The 23,627-nt window shown below is 45.4% G+C and overlaps 1 protein-coding gene and 1 non-coding gene across 2 annotated transcripts in view; both read right to left on the bottom strand.

Moving 5' to 3' along the window:
- The window catches only part of COQ5 (coenzyme Q5, methyltransferase), a 38,702-nt gene that overhangs the window by 7,592 nt on the left and 7,483 nt on the right, over window positions 1-23,627 (bottom strand). Inside the window, exons 2-5 of the mRNA XM_040350196.1 lie at window positions 22,956-23,105; window positions 19,725-19,949; window positions 13,499-13,605; window positions 1,307-1,395 (exon numbers count right to left, since the gene is read on the bottom strand). Of these exons, the coding sequence (XP_040206130.1) occupies window positions 1,307-1,395; window positions 13,499-13,605; window positions 19,725-19,949; window positions 22,956-23,105 (571 nt within the window). The remainder of the gene's footprint in view (window positions 1-1,306; window positions 1,396-13,498; window positions 13,606-19,724; window positions 19,950-22,955; window positions 23,106-23,627) is intronic.
- Window positions 19,255-19,413, bottom strand: LOC120925662. The gene has a single exon (XR_005746879.1). It is a non-coding gene; the product is annotated as a U1 spliceosomal RNA (small nuclear RNA).

Below are 23,627 nucleotides of genomic sequence, written 5' to 3' on the forward strand. Positions count from 1 at the left end.
CACAAGCACGTACAGGTACGTCCTCTTTAAGTGCCAAGCCGTGGGTCGCGGGCGCGTGCCCCGGTCCGAAGCTCCGTGACCGCGGGACCCGATCGCCGCTGAAGTCCCGCGATCGGTCCCCGGAGCTGAAGAACGGGGAGAGCTGTGTGTAAACACAGCTTCCCCGTTCTTCACTGTGGCGCCGTCATCAATCGTGTGTTCCCTAATATAGGGAACCACAATCAATGACGTCACACCCCCTACAGTTAGAAACACAGATGAGGTCACACTTAACCCCTTCAGCGGCCCCTTGTAGTTAACTCCCAAACTGCAATTGTCATTTTCACAGTAAACAATGCATTTTTAATGCATTTTTTGCTGTGAAAATGACAATGGTCCCAAAAATGTGTCAAAATTGTTCGAAGTGTCCGCCATAATGTCACAGTCATGAAAAAAAAAAAAAAAAAAATCGCTGATCGCCGCCATTAGTAGTAATCCCCTATTTGTAAACGCTATAAATTTTGCGCAAACCAATCGAAAAAAAAGCTTATTGCGATTTTTTTTAAACAAGAATAGGTAGAAGAATACGTATCGGCCTAAACTGAGGAAAAAAAATATGTATTTATATGTTTTTGGGGGATATTTATTATAGCAAAAAGTAAAAAATATTGCATTTTTTTCAAAATTGTCACTCTATTTTTGTTTATAGCGCAAAAAATAAAAACCGCAGAGGTGATCAAATACCACCAAAAGAAAGCTCTATTTGTGGGGAAAAAAAGGACACCAATTTTGTTTGGGAGCCACTTCGCAAGACCGCGCAATTGTCAGTTAAAGTGACGCAGTGCCGAATCGCAAAAACTGGCCAGGTCCTTTACCTGCCTAAAGGTCCGGGTCTTAAGTGGTTAAGCATACCAGTTTGCTTAAAAAAATAAAAAAGTTTTAGCGATTTACACTTTGTGTATCACATAAGTATAAAAATTACAAATGCGCATAGAGCAGTCACATTTGCTCATTATACATGCAAGTTTTGCTTAGAAATGCACGATATTGATCTTGCTCAATGTACCTCAGTCAAGTCTGACCGAAAACAATACTTCCATGTGGCCAAGATTGTATCTATTGGTGAGGGAAACTGATTTCAGTGAAATACAGATAGCCACTAGATGGAATATATATAAATCTTTATATACACAAAACAATAATGAAATAAGATAGTGAAGGCGCATAAATTGTGAGTGTTGCATCAAAACAAAGGTAAATTCAAAGTCCAAAAGGTGTTTACTTTCCATTTAAACTGAGCAGTGCTGCAAGTAAACGTAACAGTTACCTTGCTAGTAATGGATTATTGACTTGGCTGAATTCCAGACATAAGAACCTTCCTCCTGGTTTTAACACACGATATGCTTCTTCAAGAGCCTTTAAAAAATAAAATTAGGATTTTTGGTTTAGCAGTAAAACACTTTTCTTAGCTTAGATCACAGGACTTATTCATATTCATAACTGTTTAGGCTATGCTGCCACCTTAAAAGGACACTGGCCAATAAAATTCAGGCTCCCCCCCTTTCCCCAGGCATAACTTCTACCAGCTCACCAAGCCAGACAGTTCTGTAGCAAGCAATGAGGAACACAGACAAAAAAGGTAAGGGATCCCATGTCCTGTAATGTACTACAAGAAAAGCATTTTGCAGGTGAATCAAAAATCAGAATTTCTTAATCTTGCATCACAGGACTTCTTCAGTCATGACTACTTGGTATATCCCAAAAGCACTGAACCTGAGGGGTGGGCAACATTGCAACGAGCCTACATGCCTGAAACAGAATAGGGGAAAACCCCACTACAAAGCCAATAGCAAAACCCTTTGTAAAAATTGGTGTCCGCAGATGCATGATCACCACCCTAGTAAAACTTACTAAACGTGTGAGAAGACCAGGTAGCAGCTTTACAAACTTGGACACTTGTTGCTGAACAGGAAGCACTGACACTTCTGGTGGAATGGGCCTTGACCCAGAAACCCTTGGTACCATAGGGCTATGAAATGAGAAGACAAACCCACCTAGAAACTGTGGATCGAGAAGCAGTCTGACCCTTGCGTAGACCCTCAGGTAGAACAAATGTAATCAGGCTGTCAAGAGACTTCAATTTTAAAGAACAGAGGCCTCAACGTCACCTTATCCTGGCGAGGAATTAGGAAAGGTTCCTTGCAGGAGAGCGTAGCCAACTCCGAAACACTACCAGCTAAAGTAATGGCAACCACAAAGACAACCACAAAATTTGAATAAATAACGGTGTAGCGCTTATATAACAAAAACATTTTTTTTTTCACCTGGAGCATATGAAACATATAATACATAATGTCCAGCCAATACTAATATCTCCACCAAATCGTGTGCATTCCTCCCCTCCTTCACAAATAGTGCTCCACTTCCACCAGATAGATTGTACCCACATGAGAATGCAAGGTCAAAGTGGAGCACCATTTGTGACGGAGGGGAAGAATTCACAGGATTTGTGAAAGGGGGAACCCCATGACTGGGAAGACCTGTTTATAGGTGCCCAGTTATTATAAAACTGGGTGGTAGGCTTCTGCTTGAGCCCAGAGGGTTGCTGCTTACTGAAGGAATGCTTCTTGGCCTCTGAAGGCTGCACCAGTTTTTTACCTCTTTTTTTCACCATCTTTTTTAGGGGCAAGATTGTGCATTTACCCACAGTCACCCTGTAACGATATTGCGCGCTGGACACGCGACTAGCTGTTGTGTAAGAACCATACAGCAGCCATGTTGTTTTAAAACAGTATAAGCAGTGGAAAGAAACTCACTCCCTCCCTCCCTTATTCTCAGGAATTCATAGGCATTCTACTTCAAAAGATCTGTTATCTCCTCCGAGAAACAGAGCAACCCAGGTTTCTTAATGTCTCCTGGCAGGGTTCCTGGCCTGTCGTAAAACTGTCGTCCTCTCACCTCAGAGAGTCCACAGACCCCTGTCGTAAATGCCTTAGACTCATAAACGCTGAAGACTAAGGAATAAGTATGAACGTTACACATGTTTCATAACTTCCAGCTAACTCATAGCACAGCCCAACAACAGACATATTTAGTTTCCTCAGATAATTTGTAACGTTTCGAGCCCAGACATGAATATGATCAATCATACGGAAGGCACCCTGGCCCCATTTATTCATCATAGGTAGATTAACCATGGTAGACTTGTCACGTTTGGACTTTTCTTAAAGCAAATATCACGCTCTACAATAACACGGATGTTGGTAGTCTGTAACTATTAGAACTGCAGAGATATGAATATGTATCACGAAGTGTACCTGGGTTATGGGCGTGAATGTGGACCCTCCCAGTAACCAGCCCCTAAATCAGATGACCAGACAATTGGTTACTGGTCGTGTCAACACCCCTTTTTGATGGGACAGAAAAGAGGAGATGCCAAGTCAAGGGAGTTCTCCTTTTACCATCCAAGCAAGAGCATCTGCCAAGTTTGAGAACCGATTACCCAGTTCATCGATCGAACTCTGATCAACCTTGGACATTAATTGCAAGTATTCTTCTTCTTCAATTCTACCCTATTACTTTGTCGCTGTATATTGTCGCTATCTCTTTAAAACATATTTTTCTGTAACACTTTATTGCACCAAGTTTGCCCTTTTCGTAATAAACCTTTTATGTTGAAAAGTGTTAACCTTGTCTCTAAAACTCTTAATGCAAGCTATGAACGAACCTCTGCCTTTTGAAGAGCGCTACTGGTGTAGAGTAAGGCCTCTGAGCAGACGCTTATTCTAAAATCCTAATTGGTATTGCTAATTGACGGGAGTACCAACGCTTCCTTATCAATGTTGGTGGTGGCAGTTAAAGGGTTAATTGTGTCATTAGCCCAGTGACAATCGCTCTCAGGCTACTAGCACTTAGATTGTGGTCCCGCAAGCTGGGAAATCTTTGTGCTGGGCGCAGCTGAGAGTGGCATTGTTACGTAAGTGACAGCGTGGTGTGAGGTCGGCCTGTCCTTCGTCGCAAGTTGGCGCGGAGGGCGGAGATCTGACACTCGCGTTCGTCACATATTGGCTGGCAGCGTAGCGGGATAGCTTTGCATTAAGAGCATTCAGTGCATTGTAAGGAATTAGATCTGCACTGAAGGATTGTAACCTTTTTGGAAACAGTCCTTAGAGACAAGCTGGTGCATATATTTTTTTTTTTTTTTTGTGTTAAAGAGAGACATACAGCAACAGCTCCTTCCTACCCCTTTTTCCTACCTCTGCTTTCTGTTCTATCTTTTCTGCTTGCAACATGTCTGGGTTATCAGCATATAAAAAGATGAACAAAAATGACCTAACTGCTGAGTGCGCAGGAAGAGGAATTGACATTAATGGCAAAAATCGTGAAGGCTTGATACATGCCCTACAGGAGTTTGATATCCAGGCAAACCAGAACCTGGAGGGAACCGGACCAGAAAGGGGTTCCGCTACTCCAGAGCCCAGTGGTTCAGAGGCGGCCTCACCGGATAGGCCAGCAGAGACTGACACTGGAATACCACGGATTGTTATCCCCAAGCCACCGCATGAGCAGGCCAACACCCCATTGCTTGCAACCAGCATGGACTCTCCTCAAATGCAGGAAATGCTACAACGCCTCAGGGAAACGGATCCTGTGATGTACCTGCAGTTTCTCGAGCGTCAGGCTGAGAGAGAGGAGCGCAGGGCTGAGAGGGAGGCTGCGCAGAGGGAAGCTGATCGTCGACACGAACTGGAGATGACTAGGCTCCAGCAGCAGCGACAGGTTCAGAACCCCGGATCCCTAGAGCACAGGGATGCCGCTCTGCCAGTAGCTCCGGCAGCCAAATTTCCTGTTATGGAAAAGGACAGTGACATTGACGTGTATCTACTGTCGTTTGAAAAAACTTGCCGTCAGTACCATCTGCCCCCAGCACAATGGGCCCGGTACCTGACGCCAGGGCTACGAGGCAAGGCCCTGGATGCTTATGTTGAACTGTCTGAAGAGCAGGGCAATGATTATGAGGCCCTAAAGGCTGCGATCATCCAAAAGTTTCAGCTAACCCCGGAAGTTTACCGGAAGCGTTTTAGGTCCTTGCAAAAAGGGCCTGGGGACTCATACCTGGATGTGGAAAGTCGCTTACGCACCACATTCCGGCAGTGGACTAAAGGCTTGAAAGCTGATTCTTTTGAGTCCCTGGAAGATCTTATGATTGAAGATCAACTTTTGCACATCTGTCCTACAGACGTCAGACAGTTTGTGCTGGAGCGAAAGCCAAACTCGGCTAAAGTAGCAGCAGAACTGGCAGATACCTATATCCACTCTCGGGTATCTGACCATCGCAAGGCTCCTCCGAACGGCTGGAAAGGAGGGAAATCTCACATGGCAACCCCTCCTCCACCTGCCAACCAAGTCCCTCAGCAGATGGAACCTGCAGTTCCTGGTGCCAAGGCATTCCTGACTAATAATCGCACATGCTACACCTGCGGGAAAGCCGGACATCTCAAGGCACAGTGCCCTGAGCAGAAGAAGCTGACATCACCTGGCCATCCGGCCAGCAACCCTTCTGCTGTACTGTGCGTCAGTGGGAAACCTCCAGGAACCAATGCCAACTTGCAGCCTGTCACCGTAGGCCACCGGACTGTAATAGGGTTGCGTGACACTGGAGCAGAAGTTACGTTGGTCAGACCAGAGGTGATAGAAGAAACAGACATCATCCCAGAGAAGTTTCTTACCCTCACTGGAGTGGGGGGAACCCTTTCCTGTGTGCCCCGTGCCTATGTTTTCATCGATTGGGGTGCTGGGAGTGGGATGAGAGAGGTGGGCGTCTCAGAGGAGATCCCTACTGCTGTGTTGTTGGGTGCTGATTTAGGTACCCTTGTTTCTTACTACGTCCCTGCTAAGAGCACCCAGGATGCTCCCACGGAACTCTCTGGACCTACCAAGGTACTGTGTACAGATGTTGGGGTAATATCTGGGCAACCTGTGGATGGACAGAGGGAGGGGGAGGGTGAAGTTGAAGTGCAAGGTCCTCCTTATTCAGAAACAGGAGAGGAGACCCCCTTGCTTGGGAAGGTAACTGATACAGGTTCCAATGATGCTGCAATGATAAATGTTAAATGTGATGATGCTGATGTTGATGTTGATGATAATGCATTGCCAGTTTTAGTGGTCACTCGCAGTGCTGCCAAGGCGGCCGAGGTGCAGGCCCTGATCGCAGAACAGCAGGAGGAGGTCTCTGGGCCCTCTCCCTGTTCTGACCCAGCGGACTCCACCTCTGTTGAGCCTCAGCAGCCGTCCTTGTTTGCCACAGGACTGCTGGCTGGGACTTGTGGTACCGCCTTTGAAACAGCACTGCAGACAGACCAAACACTAGCACAGCTCAGGAGTTCAGCTGATCGCCCCCCTGCAGAGAATTGCAAACAAAAGCTCTACTGGGAGAAAGGGAAACTGTACAGAGAAGGTTTGCCTGCAGAGGGGAATGAATCTGACACAAGAAGCAGGCAGCTAGTTGTACCCAGTCAATTTAGGGGACAGCTGCTAAAAGTGGCTCATGAGATTCCCCTAGCAGGGCACTTGGGAATCACTAAGACCCGAGGGCGGTTGATGCATAACTTTTATTGGCCTACGATGCGCACTGACATAGCTGACTACTGTCGGTCCTGTGTTACCTGCCAGCGAGTTGGCAAGGTAGGGGATGTACAGCGGGCTCCGCTAAAACCTTTGCCTGTGATTGACGAACCTTTTAAGAGGGTGGCGGTGGATATCATTGGGCCTTTGGCCATCCCTAGCAGTTCAGGCAAACGTTTTATCCTGACAGTTGTCGACTATGCCACACGGTATCCAGAGGCAGTGGCTCTCTCCTGCCTCCGGACAGACAAGGTTGCTGATGCTCTGCTGGGAATCTTCACAAGAGTGGGGTTCCCAGCCGAACTCATTAGCGATCAAGGACCTCAGTTTATGTCTGACTTGATGCAAGCTCTCTGTCTGAAAATACAGATGACGCATATCGTGGCCAGTGCTTATCATCCACAAACCAACGGTTTGTGTGAGCGTTTCAATGGCACCCTGAAACAAATGTTGTGCACCTTTGTGCACTCCCAGGGCAAGGACTGGGAACGATATCTGCCTCATCTGCTGTTTGCTTACAGAGAGGTGCCTCAGGAGTCCACAGGCTTTTCGCCGTTTGAACTTCTGTATGGACGGAGGGTAAGAGGGCCCCTGGACCTAATCCGTGAGACCTGGGAGGGCAAGATTGCCGACCCAGAGGTCTCAGTTGTGGATTACGTTCTAAAATTCAGAGATAAAATGGAGACGCTGGTGGGAATTGTACGGGAAAACATGACCAAGGCCCAGACCAACCAGAAACAGTGGTATGACCGTAATGCTAGAGAGCGGACCTTCAATGTTGGTCAGCAGGTGTATGCTCTGCTTCCCCTGCGGAAGAACAAACTCCAAGCTGCATGGGAAGGCCCGTACACCATCACCCAGCGCCTGAATGATGTCACCTACTTGGTAAGGTTGGGGGAAGGGAGTAGACGGCAGAGGGCCATCCATGTGAACATGCTCAAAGCCCATCATGAGCGCACGGCCTATGTCATGCCAGTCTGCAGCAGGCCGGAGCCTGAGGAGGCTGATCCACTTTTAGACCTGCTAGCTGACAGCAGGGAGGTAGACTCAGAACTCCTGATTAACTCCAAACTAACCCCCACCCAGGTACCTGGGCTAAAGAGAGTGCTGGCAGTACATGGTAGCAGGTTTACAGGGAAACCTGGGAGGACGCACCTCGCTATCCACCAGGTGGACACCGGGACACATCCACCCATTAAACAGTCGGCCTATCGTGTCTCCTTGGAGGTGCTGGCTGACATGAAAAGGGAGGTGGAGGAAATGCTGCAGCTGGGGGTGATTCAGAAGTCCCACAGTGCCTGGGCATCCCCAGTAGTCCTGGTCCCCAAAAAGGATCGGACGACCAGGTTCTGTGTGGACTACCGGAAGCTGAATGCCATCACCACTGCAGATGCCTACCCCATGCCCCGGATTGATGAGTTGTTAGATAGGCTGGCGGCCGCCCACTATATAACAATCATGGATCTGAGCAGGGGGTACTGGCAAATTCCTCTGGCCCCTGAGGCTCGGGAAAAGTCGGCTTTCATCACCCCATTCGGCTTGTTCGAATTTACCGTCATGCCGTTTGGGATGAAGAATGCCCCAGCTACCTTCCAGAGAGTCATGAATGATTTACTGGAGGGGCTGGAACCCTTTGCCGTAGCCTACCTGGATGACATCGCTGTGTTCAGCCCTACCTGGGAAGAACACCTGATGCACCTGTCACAGGTCCTGGACCGATTGACCGATGCCAACCTGACTGTCAAACCCAGTAAGTGTCAGATCGGCATGAATGATGTGCATTACCTGGGACACCAGGTAGGAGGAGGCACCCTGAAACCCGAGACAGGAAAGGTTGAGGCCATCCTGGCCTGGCCTATCCCCCAAACCAAAAAACAGGTTATGTCTTTCTTGGGGACCGCTGGCTACTATAGGAAGTTTGTAGGTAACTATAGCAGCCTGGCCAAACCTCTGACTGACCTAACCAAAAAGAAACTGCCCAAGGTGGTGTCTTGGACACCAGAATGTGAGCAGGCATTTCAGGCCTTGAAGGAGGCGCTGGCCAGCGCCCCTGTGCTACAGGCTCCCGACTTCACCCGCCGTTTTCTAGTGCAGACGGATGCCTCTGCCTATGGATTGGGTGCAGTCCTGAGCCAAGTGGATGATGCCGGAGAGGAGCATCCCATCCTCTACCTGAGCCGGAAGCTGCTTCCCAGGGAAGTAGCTTATGCCACGATCGAAAAGGAGTGTCTTGCGATCGTGTGGTCTCTCCAGAAGTTACAAACGTATCTTTATGGACGGCATTTCACTGTGATCACCGATCACAATCCCTTGAGCTGGCTAAATCGTGTTGCTGGGGAGAATGGCAAACTACTTCGGTGGAGCTTAATTCTGCAGCAATACGATTTCACCATCCAGCATAAGAAAGGCAGTGCCCATGGAAATGCTGATGGGCTGTCACGACAAGCCGAGCCCGCCGGAGTCGGTTGCGTCAGGAGGGAAATTGTAGTTCCCTCCCATGCAACCACCTAAGGGGGGAGGTGTAACGATATTGCGCGCTGGACACGCGACTAGCTGTTGTGTAAGAACCATACAGCAGCCATGTTGTTTTAAAACAGTATAAGCAGTGGAAAGAAACTCACTCCCTCCCTCCCTTATTCTCAGGAATTCATAGGCATTCTACTTCAAAAGATCTGTTATCTCCTCCGAGAAACAGAGCAACCCAGGTTTCTTAATGTCTCCTGGCAGGGTTCCTGGCCTGTCGTAAAACTGTCGTCCTCTCACCTCAGAGAGTCCACAGACCCCTGTCGTAAATGCCTTAGACTCATAAACGCTGAAGACTAAGGAATAAGTATGAACGTTACACATGTTTCATAACTTCCAGCTAACTCATAGCACAGCCCAACAACAGACATATTTAGTTTCCTCAGATAATTTGTAACGTTTCGAGCCCAGACATGAATATGATCAATCATACGGAAGGCACCCTGGCCCCATTTATTCATCATAGGTAGATTAACCATGGTAGACTTGTCACGTTTGGACTTTTCTTAAAGCAAATATCACGCTCTACAATAACACGGATGTTGGTAGTCTGTAACTATTAGAACTGCAGAGATATGAATATGTATCACGAAGTGTACCTGGGTTATGGGCGTGAATGTGGACCCTCCCAGTAACCAGCCCCTAAATCAGATGACCAGACAATTGGTTACTGGTCGTGTCAACACCCCTTTTTGATGGGACAGAAAAGAGGAGATGCCAAGTCAAGGGAGTTCTCCTTTTACCATCCAAGCAAGAGCATCTGCCAAGTTTGAGAACCGATTACCCAGTTCATCGATCGAACTCTGATCAACCTTGGACATTAATTGCAAGTATTCTTCTTCTTCAATTCTACCCTATTACTTTGTCGCTGTATATTGTCGCTATCTCTTTAAAACATATTTTTCTGTAACACTTTATTGCACCAAGTTTGCCCTTTTCGTAATAAACCTTTTATGTTGAAAAGTGTTAACCTTGTCTCTAAAACTCTTAATGCAAGCTATGAACGAACCTCTGCCTTTTGAAGAGCGCTACTGGTGTAGAGTAAGGCCTCTGAGCAGACGCTTATTCTAAAATCCTAATTGGTATTGCTAATTGACGGGAGTACCAACGCTTCCTTATCAATGTTGGTGGTGGCAGTTAAAGGGTTAATTGTGTCATTAGCCCAGTGACAATCGCTCTCAGGCTACTAGCACTTAGATTGTGGTCCCGCAAGCTGGGAAATCTTTGTGCTGGGCGCAGCTGAGAGTGGCATTGTTACGTAAGTGACAGCGTGGTGTGAGGTCGGCCTGTCCTTCGTCGCAAGTTGGCGCGGAGGGCGGAGATCTGACACTCGCGTTCGTCACACACCCTCTGAATTAAAGCACCCATCCAAGAACGGCCCAAATAAATGGTCACTCTCAAAGGACAGCCTCCCAAGTTGCTTCTTCCACTTGCCAGTACTTACACCACAGGATCCTCCTCACAAGCTTACACAGTTGCCATATGGAGCCCCCCAAGGCTTTAAACGAGAGACTCAACGCCCTGGGGAAATCCTCCAGCTACTACAAAATGGCAGGGTGCCCTGGATCTGCTTCTTTGGAGAGAAGCAAACACTTGGTCCAAACTTGAAGTGCTTAGCACATGCCCACTATAGCGAGTTACAGTACTGCACCAACCAGAGGGAAAAACTGCTTAAAGAGGAACAGCAGTCTGCTCACATAATTTGTAATAAAAACATCATTGCCATTCTGAAGCTTCCCTCCAACAACTTTGCATATTTTATATATACTGCGATTCTGTACTTGCCAAAATATGCTGCAGAAATCTCCCTCGAGTGAGTCTGGATACAACCATTTTAACTGTGGGCAGCTGAAGCTGCTGCCTGTTCACTTCCTGGATTTACACAGGAGGCAATATGTTAGCAACCCCCAACTGAGAAAAGTGTCTGATAAGATCCAAGACCTCTGATGGGAATAAAAAAAAAAAAAAAAAAATTCTCCACAATAGGTGTCCCAGGCATACTTAAAGAGTTTCTTATTAGTGTGCCTGCATGTTGGAGTAACCATGACACAGCTTCAGGAGAAGATGATGTTGCAAGACATGCTGGATATATGTGTGTTCCAGTTTGCTGCACTCAAGACGGCCCCTGCACATGCCCGACATCAGTGTCATGCACATGTAATGCAGTCATGCCTTTTTCAAAAATTACTAGCTCAATATAGCAGCAACAAATAGTATAGCACACATTAGCCAGCACACTGGTGGCACACACAGGGTTTTTGCCATCGTTACACCATCAATAGGGACACCTGGCATCTAACTGCAGGGCCATAAAAGACCAAAACTTCACCCATTATGGCAGGCCTTCAGGGACAGTACTCCCCCCCCACAGAAAATCATCACCTTGGTCATGTACAGCAGTGGTCCCCAACCTTTTTGGCACCGGGGACCGGCATTGTGGATGAAAATTGTGCCAAGGCCCGATGATGCGGGCCGACGATGCGGTTTTTCGCGGCCAATATGACAGGAAATGGCTGGTGTTAGCACTTCAATCATCACAATACCATGGTTAATCAGGATGATTGAAGCACATTATTTTTATTATTATATTGTAATATAAAATTAAATAGTTAAACTCACCATAATGCAGAATCTGCCACCAGATGCAGATTGCCAGCCACATGCCACCAGCTGCAGATTGCCAGCCACATGCCACCAGCTGCAGATTGCCAGCCACATGCCACCAGCTGCAGATTGCCAGCCACATGCCACCAGCTGCAGATTGCCAGCCACATGCCACCAGCTGCAGATTGCCCCCCCAGCTCACCTCTCGCTCTCCCTGCCCTGGATGTCATAGCCGAGCGCTGCCGCTGTTGTCCGAGCGCTGCTGCCTGGCTTCACTCGCCGAGGGGGGGGGGGCGCCGGGCTGAACAGAAGTGATGCGGGCGAGCAGTGGGAGAAAATGTCATCTCTCTGCTCGCCTGCTTCACCCCTAACTGTGTGGGCGGAAGTGCGGCGGGGCTGTGTGGGCGGAAGTGCGGTGATGGCGGCGTTCTCTCTGTTCGCCCGCCACCGCCGCACCTCAGATAGCGCAGGCTTCGCGGCCCACCAGCAAACAGGCTGCGGCCCGGTAGTGGGCCGCAGACCGGCGGTTGGAGACCCCTGATGTACAGCACCCTGCTAGTGAGATTAATAAATATGCAATCCCTTTGTTAACTGCTTGCCGACCAGCCGCCGCAGTTATACGGCGGCAGGTCGGCTCTGCTGGGCGACAGCACGTAGCTATATGTCACCTCGCCGAGCAGCCAATAGGGGCGCACGCGCATTTTTATAGTAATCAATGCATTTCTATAGCACTGATCGCTAAAAAATGCCAATGGTCCTAAAAATGTGTCAAAAGTGTCCGCCATAATGTCGCATTACCGATAAAAAAATCGCTGATCGCCGCCATTACTAGTAAAAAAAAATATTAGGAAAAATGCCATAAAACTATCCCCTATTTTGTAAACGCTCTAACTTGTGCACAAACCAAACGCTTATCGCAATTTTTTTTTTACGAAAAATATGTAGATGAATACGTATCGGCCTAAACTGAGGAAATTTTTTTTTTTATATATATATATTTTTGGGGGATATTTATTATAGCAAAAAATATTCATTTTTTTCAAAATTGTCGCTCTATTTTTGTTTACAGCACAAAAACTAAAAACCGCAGAGATGATCAAATACCACCAAAAGAAAGCTATTTGTGGGGAAAAAAAGGACGCCAATTTTGTTTGGGAGCCACGTCGCACGACCGCGCAATTGTCAGTTAAAGCGACGCAGTGCCGAATCGCAAAAAGTGGCCTGGTCTTTAACCAGCAATATGGTCCGGGGGTTAAGTGGTTAATGGCTGTCTGCGGGGTGCAGTGCTAAAAGACAACCTTACTGAATATCTACGATCTTCCATAGGTGATACAGGTATCATCCTCCTAAATTCCAGGGCTAAGGCCCCTTTCACATTACTGTAAATTCAAAGTCGCGATTTTACCGTGATTTCAGGGAATACCTGTGTAAGTGGCATCAAAATCGGACCAAAGTAGTGCAGGGACTACTTTGAAGTTGGAACAACTTGAAGTCATACCAATATGAATGGTTGTCATTGGAAATCATGGGAAACTACTTGTCATGCTACTTTGCCATCACAAATCGTGGGACAAGTCGTATAAGTGTGAAAGGGGCCTTGAGGTGAACAGTCTGGATGCAGCCATCACCTACTGACACTAGCTCAAAACTAAGACTTGATGAGTTGGAAGGGGTTATGCCTGGGTGAAAAAACCTTCCTGGCCTTTAAAATCAAAAGGGTTACACTTTGCAAACACATGCTGGGTAATTTTTGCTTGTTTTCACTCACTTTCTCTATATGGGTCACATTTCGAATCCCAAAGGCAATGGTATAAACATCAAACTTCTCATCAGCAAAGGGCAGTTCCTCAGCATCACCAGCTACCCAAGACAAACCTGGAAAAGGAAAAAACACAGCACTTGTTTTGACACCAATCAATAGATGTGGTTTTACTATGAATACAGTGTTCTGAAGGTTTCACATTTCCTTCTGGGTTTGTTATAAGTTTAGATTCGGATCTAGAATTGCCAGTATTTCAAAAGCAAGCTACCCTTTATCAACATTATAAAATTAATAAAACAGAATTGGTAACTGTCTAAAATCAGCTCCAGAATCAGAACAGAAATGTATTCAACAACATTCAAACCTTCTGGCTTGAAGAAGCGCAAATAAAATAAAAAGGAGAAGAAAGAAAACTGTAGTCAATTGCAACAATTTTTGCAGATCAAGCAGAAGGAAAAAAAAGATGGAATCACTAAATTAAAAAAAAAAAAAAAAAAAAAAGATTAGGGAATCATGAAAAAAATAAATACCACACTACATTACACCACTAGCACTTTGTTGCCCCACCTCTGGCTTTTATAACAGCTTGAATTCTCCAAGGCATGGATTTAACCAATCGGCAAACAGTATTCTTCATAAATCCAGCTCCAACTTTCTTTTATTGCAGTTGCCAGATAAGCTTTGCAGACTGGAGCCTTGTCATGGACCATTTTCTTTCATTTCCACCATAGATTTTCATTTGGATTGAGGTCTGGACTATTTGCAGGACATGCCATTGACATTATAGGTCTTTCATGAAGGAAAGTTTTCACGGCTTTTGCCCTATGGCAAGATGCATTATCATCCTGAATGAGGTCATCATCACCAAACGTCCTTTCAATTGATGGAAGAAGAAAAGTGTCCAAAATCTTAATATAAAATGCGCATTTATTGGTGGTCATCTTCCCTGTACCTTTATCGGACATGCAACCCTATATCATCAATGATTGTGGAAAATTTGCATTTATTTTAAGGTAGTCTTTATACATTTTATTGGAACACCACCGAACAAAAGTTCCAGCATCATCACCCTGCCCAATGTTGATTTGTAATTCATCATTGAATATCTTTTTTATCCAGCCCATGGTTGCTTTTCTTTAGCCCATGGTAACCTTGTTTTTTTCTGTGTAGGCGTTAATGATGGTTTTCGTTTGGCTTTTCTGTATGTAAATCCCATTTCCTTTAGGTGAGGTCTTACAGTTCGGTCACAGACATTGACTTATTTTGTTGTGCATTTTCTGTTTTTACGGCATATTGCTTTAAGTTTTCTATAAATGTCTTCCTTGGTCGACCAGTACGCTTTCATTTAACAACCTTCGCATTTGATTTGTACTTGGTCCAAATTTAAACACCGCTGACAACTAACATCTTTTGCCAACATTTTTTTATGATTTACCTTTTTAAAAGAAGTTTTATAATCCTTTGTTTCAACTGACATCTCATCTTGGGGCCATGATTCATGTCATTTAGGTTGGTGCCAAAGTTTACCAAGATGCGCAAGCACTCTAACTGCAGACTAAGTAGCAGATGTAATCTGATGCAAATGTTTGTTTTAGAACTACAAAGTACATGGCGTTTCCATAATATTTTCCTCAGAATTGAGCGATTCCAAAAAAATATTCCTCTGCTTGATCTGCAAAAACAGTTGCAATTGACTACAGTTTTCTTTCTTTTTTTTAAATGTTTCTAAAAGCCAGAAGGTTGGGATGTTAAATGAAAATAGTTTTGAGGCATGTCTGTGATTAGTTATCTTTCTACACAATTAAACAACTGAATGAACATTTTTCAAGAGTGGCGATTCTATACGTTTTACCAGGGGTTGTAGTTGTCATGATGATGCACTGGCTTCACTGACTTTTCTCCGACTATCTGTATACCTGCGACTCAAAAATGTACTAAAGCCAAGATATATAGGCTTGAAAAGCAAAAAATAATTTAGTGTTTTTAGAAGAGGGTCAACAATTGCAGCCTTCATAATGCTACCATGACAGATTTACTGCTTAAGTTGTACACATTTGGATGGCTCAGTACACAGCAACAATCAAACTACACTTTCACTCCACAATGTGCTATATTACCCTAAACTCTTTGGCTTACTTCCATGGGCAAGGACCTTACCTGTCCGGACTAATTCCATGTGCTTAAACACTTTTAGCCGACCCTTGCCCGTTTACCGACCAGGTCTTTGCCTGCCGCCTGGACTTACCTTGCCAGCCTACCGATTCTGTCTGCTGCCTGGACTGACCTCTGTGCACATTATGCAACTACACCATACCAGGTGGTATCTTCTGGTCCACCTACTGCCACATGGCCTTTGACTATGCACCTGTTGAGGCACTCGGTCATCTCCATTCTCGGACACCTGTACCTCCTACAGTATTATAGGTACCTCTTATAACAGCTGCCTACAAGTAGGCAAGGGATACATATAAATCCCCCTATTTAGTCTTGACTAAATGTTACAAAGGATTCAATCAGCCTTAAAGGCCAAATTATGTAATTTGTCAACTTGCATGATATTCAGAAACTGAAGAGTTTCAAGACTATTCTGCCTCTTTTTGCACCAAAAGTGTTCTAGATTTTATTAATATGTACAACTGCAGCATGCCATTTCTTCACAATCTAGGACATCTCTGGTTATATTTAATTCTACAGCCTTGGTTTCCATGACAGCACAGGCCTGCTTAAAGAACGTACTAACAATTGTTATACGTGAATGTCTACGTCTTCACATACAACAGATGGGATCCACACCATTCAAAGAAGTATGCCAATGGGGTCATGCCAGCAACGAATGCATAGGGGGAAAAATATATATGACCACCCATACAATAAAAAAGGACTAGCATGGGGAAAAAAATAAAAATAAATGTTAGAAATTATTATATCTTAAGTATCCTAATGTAGATTACCACAATGTCATCATATTTGTCTGAACTTCTCTACTTCAGCCAAAAACAAATAAAATAAAATTTACAGGTAAGCAGTAGACGACATATAGAGTCACGTGACTGGCCGGAAGACATCGCTCATTTTTCTAAAAGAAAAATACAGTGTGCTCTGCCAGGATATAAAAGAGTTGCTGGCAGTGAGCAAAAAAACATTTTACCACAATTGGACCACAGTAATCAGGGCAGAGCTGCCCTGATTTTTGTGGTCTGTTTAGAGAGGGGATACAGGAAGTGCCAGATTCGGGGGAAGGGGGTTGTAGTTTAGAGGGGGGCAGATTACACAGCACAAGCACTGTTTTATCTGCTAAAAAGGTACCAGAAAATCTTTTTTTCTTTTTGTGGGTTAAAAACACTTTGAAGCAGAAGTACAGCCAAAGCTCGTTTGACTGTACTTCTCCTGTGATCTGATTTCATCCAACAGTGGGCTGAGGCCCACTGTGAGCCGATGTCAAGGAGCCAGGCTCAGCCTCTCTGCGAGCCGCTAAGAGCCCAAGGCAGCCACTCCCTCCCCCTCCACAACAAAGCACTCCGGTAAAGAAGGAGGGGGCAGAGCAGAGAGCCGATGACTCCAGCTCTCTGCGGGACTAAGTTATCAGTGGTGTTTGATTGCTCAGTTCTCAGTCTAAGAACCAGCGGGGGGAACTGATGCTGCATCCACCTAGGGAAGTAGGATTTAATACAAATTAATTAAAAGAAAAAACTTATAAAAAGGAGTAACATGGAGGCCAAGTATTGGATCCAGTAAGTCAGCCTCATTCACATGGGCATACTTAAACATACACCTGTCCGAGGGCCTGTTTTGCCTGAATGGGATGCACAGATGTTCCATGCATCCACATGCAGGCAGTCCCATGAATGTCAATTGTGACACAACGGCTTCACGGACACAGCCACTTATCCCAATTTGACAAGCATGTGGGTGTGGGTCCCCAATTGCACAGGGACTCACACCATACCATGTCACCTGTTCAGGACAAGTGAAAGGAAATCAAACTGTTGGCAATACACAAACCCTCTATAATAATATTACCTATTACATACTCTATGCTAAATGGGAAAAACAGTTTTAGCTTTAAAGCTTACTTGTTGTAAAGGCCCTGTGATATACGATGTTCAGCTGCAATTTATACATGCAACAGTTCATAGCAGCAAATGATCCTTTATTGCATGTCTCCTTTACAGTCTATAATAAAAGACATCATGTGTAATAGGGAAGTATCATTTGTGTGCTGTCACCCTAGATAAACCATGGTTAAATGACATTTAAAAAAATAAGTTCACCTTTTGTAACATGTTACACCCATATTCAGGGTTTAACATGTAACAGGTTACTGTTGCAGCAGCCCCCACACCCCTGTTATGACAGCAAGGATGTGGATCTTCTTCCTGCACCCACTATCACAATAAAAAAAAAAAAAAATCACACATGGCTGTGCGGGGCTCCACCCACCTGGCTGCATCATTGATTCACAGTGTTCTGTTAATGGGAGAACTACAAGTAACAACAGCCTTTGCAGCTATCAGCTTGTAGTTCTCAATGAGCTACCAGGGCGCCAATGAGCACTCAAGGTTATCCATTGACAATTCCTTTTTTTTTTTTTTTTTTTTTTTTGAAAAGCCTATGGCGTGTGAACACACCCAAAAAACTCCACCCGGTGCAGAAAAAATGTGCACACACATAAAGAGTGTTCACAAAAACGTGCAGACGGGTGCAACGTCAAGTGGTCCTCCTGTGAAGAGGGACCCAAACCCTGATCCCCCGGGGCGTTAGGCTCCAGACGGGGACTGAGGTACTGTGGTCCGAGCAACCGAAGCCGACACGGACCCAACTTCCTCGGAGGGACTGCCGAAACAGAACCCTCCCAGTACTAGGTGGGGCTCCCCCGAAGGGAGACCCCATGAGAGCAGGCGAACTAAGCCAGAAGGCCATGTCCACCCACTCCCAAGACGTTCAGGGCTGGCCCGAGGACCCGCACCCTACTAATCACACAGTGACAAAACGTGCACAACAAAAAAAAAGACAAAAAAGTGACAAACACAGGCTTAAATAAAATATAGTGGGGGAAGGGATAGTGAAGAGGAGAGTGAAAGAAGTGGCCATTGTGGTGAAACAATGACCAGGCCCTCCGGCCAGGAATAAAAAATTCCTCCGGTCCTAGCCAAAAGGCCCGGCCCAGGAGGCAGGTGCTTAAAAAAGCGTGTATCTGGTGCAGTGACCGTGGTATCCTTCAATCAATGTGTCCCTCACACACAGTGATCTTCAGATACCCCTGGACTGCCACTCCAGGGGCACATGCACCATAGGCTTTTCGTTCCATATCCGACCCCCCGACCGGCCAGTGCAGCCCTCCACCCCTGCCAGCTGGAGAGCCCTTCAAGGTTTTCTTGGGGAGAACTGCCGCTCAGGTAACAGCCTCCACCAATACTAGCCCCTCCAGACCCTCCGTCAACGCAGCGGATTTGCATGGTTCTACCCAGTCTTATCCCAGGGCATTACCAGCTTCTCCAACCGGATCGCTGACAGAGATAGCACTTACACCAGCCAGCCAGAAGGCCAGACTAGAACTCGGCAAAAAGACCAAGACCAAGCGCAGTACCCATCCTCACCAGAAGCACCCTTCCAGATGGCTCAGACTCAACCATGGGCCGGCCCCCAGTATTCTGTCGGGCAGCACAGCGTAGTTCCTGCTGAAACCATCCTTCCAGGTGCAATGACGTCATTGGATTGCATCCACCCTCCCCATGTAGGAGGTGCTTCAGCGCTCCGCTGACAACTGATAAGGACAGATACCACACCCAGTCCCAGCCAAAAGGCTGAGAAGCGGCAGGGAAGAGAACCACGATCAGCACGGCCTAGAGTGTGCAATAGCCGTGCCTCGCCCTGGGAGAACCACCTTCATGATCATGGTGTCTCCCCTGCCAGGTAAGTATCCATTGACAATTCCTGCCATTGTGTAACTGCCTGCCCTTTCGAGATATGAGCAGAGGAGCCTTGTATTGCACCCATGATCTGCTGATTTTGAGAGTATATGGAGAGCACATCCCTCTTTTAATGTTTTTTTGCAGATTGGTGGTAGCCTGCTTTAATGTGAAAGATCAATTTGTTACATACAAGTGTATTTCACCCCTCTCTATAGAGTGTGTGCATTATACACACACACACACACAAAAATGCACTAAAATTGCTAGTCTCACTTTAAAGGTTGTTTTCTTTGTACTCTGTACTTTGTACTCAAGCTTACCTTCAGAGTAACCCAATTGCAGTAACTTCTCTTTTCCAACTTTCAACATCTCCTTATTTATATCACAGATAACAGCCTGGGATCCCATCAATGACCCTAGCTGATCATGGCTGTATGATTTTGAGATATCTGACCAGGACAGATTCTGCTGAGATTTTAACTGGTTGCGAATCAGCTTCTCCCTTTGTGCACGTATGTAATTGATAAAGCGAAATGCAATATCTCCTGCAAGGCAAAAAATATATTATATAGAAAATAATATTGTGCCAACAGCCACCTCTATGTAAAGATAGTATGAAATTGGTCAGATAAGAAAAAACAGATTGAAGAATTGTGAACACTATTTAACACAGCAGCTCTGCAGAACTCATCAAATCCATCCAAGTTAAAGGGGATGTAAAGGTAAAAATAAAAAATTCCCTAAATAGCTTCCTTTACCTTAGTGCAGTCCTCCTTCACTTACCTCATCCTTCCATTTTGCTTTTAAATGTCCTTATTTCTTCTGAGAAATCCTCACTTCCTGTTCTTCTGTCTGTAACTCACCACCGTAATGCAAGGCTTCCTTCCTGGTGTGGAGAAAACCTCTTGAGGGGGGAGTGGGTGAGCAGGAGGGTCAGGACACTCTCTACTTTGCAGATAGAGAAAGGAACTGTGTGTTAGTGGGTGTTCTGACACTCCTGCTCGCCCCCTCCACCCTCAAAAGGCTTTCTCCACACCAGGGAGAAAGCCTTGCATTACTGTGTGGAGTTACAGACAGAAGAACAGGAAGTGAGGATTTCTCAGAAGAAATAAGGACATTTAAAAGCAAAATGAAAGGATGAGGTAAGTGAAGGAGGACTGCACTAAGGTAAAGGAAGCTATTTAGGGATTTTTTCTTTTCGGGTAAGTACTGCACATATTTTAAAACAAATAGCCGATTCCCCTAGAGAAAACGAGCAGGAATCTAAGGGGAAAAAGTGCCCTCTAAGGGTGAACCCCCGCTTTAACAGCCTGTGACTTGATAGGGACAGAGCAGAAACAGACTGATGATGTCATCTCTCCACCTGCCCTAAGCAACCATACATGCAGGATACCAGACTGACCCCTTAAATGCTGCTCATCCTCATCCCAGTTTTGATGATGTTGCACAGGGTATTTAAACAAAGCCAATATCAAATCATATTCAGGTATTTACACTAGATACATTTAAAATATACTTTTAATTATATTTTTAATAAATACAGGACTGCATTTATTTGTATTTCCATACCTTCCTGGAGTTGAGCTTTGATCTGAACCTAACAAAATTAAGTGTAAATAAGCCCGATAAATGAGGATTCAAACGCTGCTCCTGAAGAGAATTGCACACCATCGCCATGACTGCTCTTCTCTGCAGTAGGTTCAGAGAGATGCAGGAGTTTGAACCAGTAAACAATATTGAAAGTTTCAGATGAACATTAGAATATATAGTGGTCAGGCTAGCAAGGATAGTCAGGCTGCAGAGGACAACACCAATATGATAAATTAGAGCCATTCAGCAGGTAGGCATCTACAGCAAGAATTAATGCTAAATGTTATTCGTTTCACTGGGGTGTACCTTTAAGGTACCCAAAAACATTAGATGACCGTTTTCTTAGCAGGATATTTTTGAGGCACAGACACTCACAGAAAACATCTTATTGAAAATAAATGGATGCTTCTGGTCAAGAACAGCACCAGAATTACCTGCAGTAAGACATACAGGAACCCCCTCAAATAAAAAAAAAACCACAAGCATGTAAAGTGGGCTTGTCACCACACATATGTATCCACAGCTGCTTGAGGTTGTGTGCCGAGAGCCACTTACTGCGCCCTCCCAACACACTGATCGACCAATTACTGACAGCTCTCTGTCACAGCTTCTGATTAGCAGCCAGCAGGACAAGTTCTGAGAGCCAATCACAGGGGCCACATGATGAATAAGACTCACTAACAGGCACCAAGATCTGGCATGGATGGCAATCCAAGGGGGTTTGCCGCTGAGGACATTCATGCATACCAGAAACCTGTGCAGATACAGGCACTGCCCCTTTTGTATCATCCAGGAGGAAACTGCTTACCATGTTTTCTGGGAGTGCCCCTTTGCACAGGGTCTTTTGAGGGCCTTGGAACCTGAACTTAAAGACTTTGTACCACAGACTGCTATTGCACACTTTGGGGTGTTAAACGGACTCTTCTGGGACACACTCACAGGAGGACATTGACAGTGCTTGGCGGGTGCTATGCTGCTTCAAGGACGCCATATGGTGTGCCAGAAAACGCCTCATCCACCAGCGGGAGAGGATGTCCATTGTGGACTGTCGCAGACTGACCTTCAGTCTGCTCAGAGACTATTACCTGATGGACTTTACGGAGGAAGAGGACGTCTGAAGATTCCCCCTCCCACCTGTGTGTATCCACTGGTAGTTCAATAAAGCTTCGGGCCTGTGAACTCTTTCCTCCCGACCCCACCCCACCTCCTCCTCCGCCCCCATCACATCCGTTGCCCAGTTGAACGCTATTTCGACAGTATAATGACTTAAAATATGGCATCATGTGAGGTTTTAGGGTATATTACTCTGCACAACACATCGGGCATCATACCGCAGAATAAAGGAATGAATGTAATTTATTTGTACGCTTGGAACTGAATGTACCCTGTTGAAGTATTTGTTTTTTGTATATTTTCTTTGAAAAATAAAGTATACATTTTCAATCAAAAAACATGATGAATAAGCTGCACCACCTCTCTTAAAGGGTTTTTGGTAGGTGGCCTTAAGAGGTTAATCATACTTTTTGCCCATGTTTACGGTTGTACATTTTTCAAATGCCTTTAAATATTGTATGCATGTATGTATAAAGTTACTGCAGCACATATATGTCACTACTTCATATGGCCCTCATTCCATCCACTCCACTGCGATCCCAAGAACTGTATTTAATGTCTTTAAAGCGGAAATTTTACCCACAAGAGGAAGCTCCACTTGTTTGCTTCCCCCCCACTGCCACATTTCGGGGGTGGGGGGTCAAGGTCACCCCACTTCCAGGTGACCTTGAAGTGGCAAGGTCCCCCGATAGTTTAGCCCCCCACCCCACCCTAAGACTGAACCAGTATGTAAGTGTGCCCAGAATTTATTTACAGCCTGTAGCCAATCTAAGTGAAAAAAATAGCACTGGCATAGGTCTGCTTGTAAACAAAGCCTTTTTGAGTTAATTATTTATTCAAATTGTTACCTGTCCCTCCTGCCACGTCTAGCAGCTGAGTGCCAGGAGTGGGATTCATATGACGTATCAGCCAGTCTTTCCACAATCGATGAATTCCCAGGCTCATTGAATCATTCATAATGTCGTATTTCTGAGCAACACTCTCAAATACATGATAAACTGAAAAGATAAGAGGTTAAAACAAATATCATACATTAAAGGTTTCTCATACAGGGCCCCTTAAAGGGCAGAGTTTAAATAAAAAGTGCCCTGCCCACACTCCCTTTGCCTCTACCTTACTCTAAGCTAACCTCTGCCCCACTCAAGTGCCCACTTACCACTCTCCAATGGCGATGGAGGACTTCTGCAGGGTGCTTATACCCTCTATTCAGAAATACTCATTAAGTTGAAAGAGCCAAACAGACCTTTGGAGTGAGGTCCTCTTAAACCCATGGGACATGTCCATCTTATGTACAAAGCGGGATCAACATGTGGATGATAGGACAATATTTTCTCTGCTCTGCATAGCAATCCTTATTGCCGCTAGTAAGATGATTGCTAGTGTGCCATTGTCCTTAGGAGAAAGTCAAATGCAGTATGTTTTCCTATGCTTCCAAGTTGCTTTGATGTACCTGGTATGTACTTAGAATGTTGGTTTGCTCGGATAAGAAGTTTCAATAAAAAATAAGCCCACAGATGCAG

This window comes from Rana temporaria, chromosome 1 (assembly GCF_905171775.1).
Source record: "Rana temporaria chromosome 1, aRanTem1.1, whole genome shotgun sequence".
NCBI lineage: Eukaryota > Metazoa > Chordata > Amphibia > Anura > Ranidae > Rana > Rana temporaria.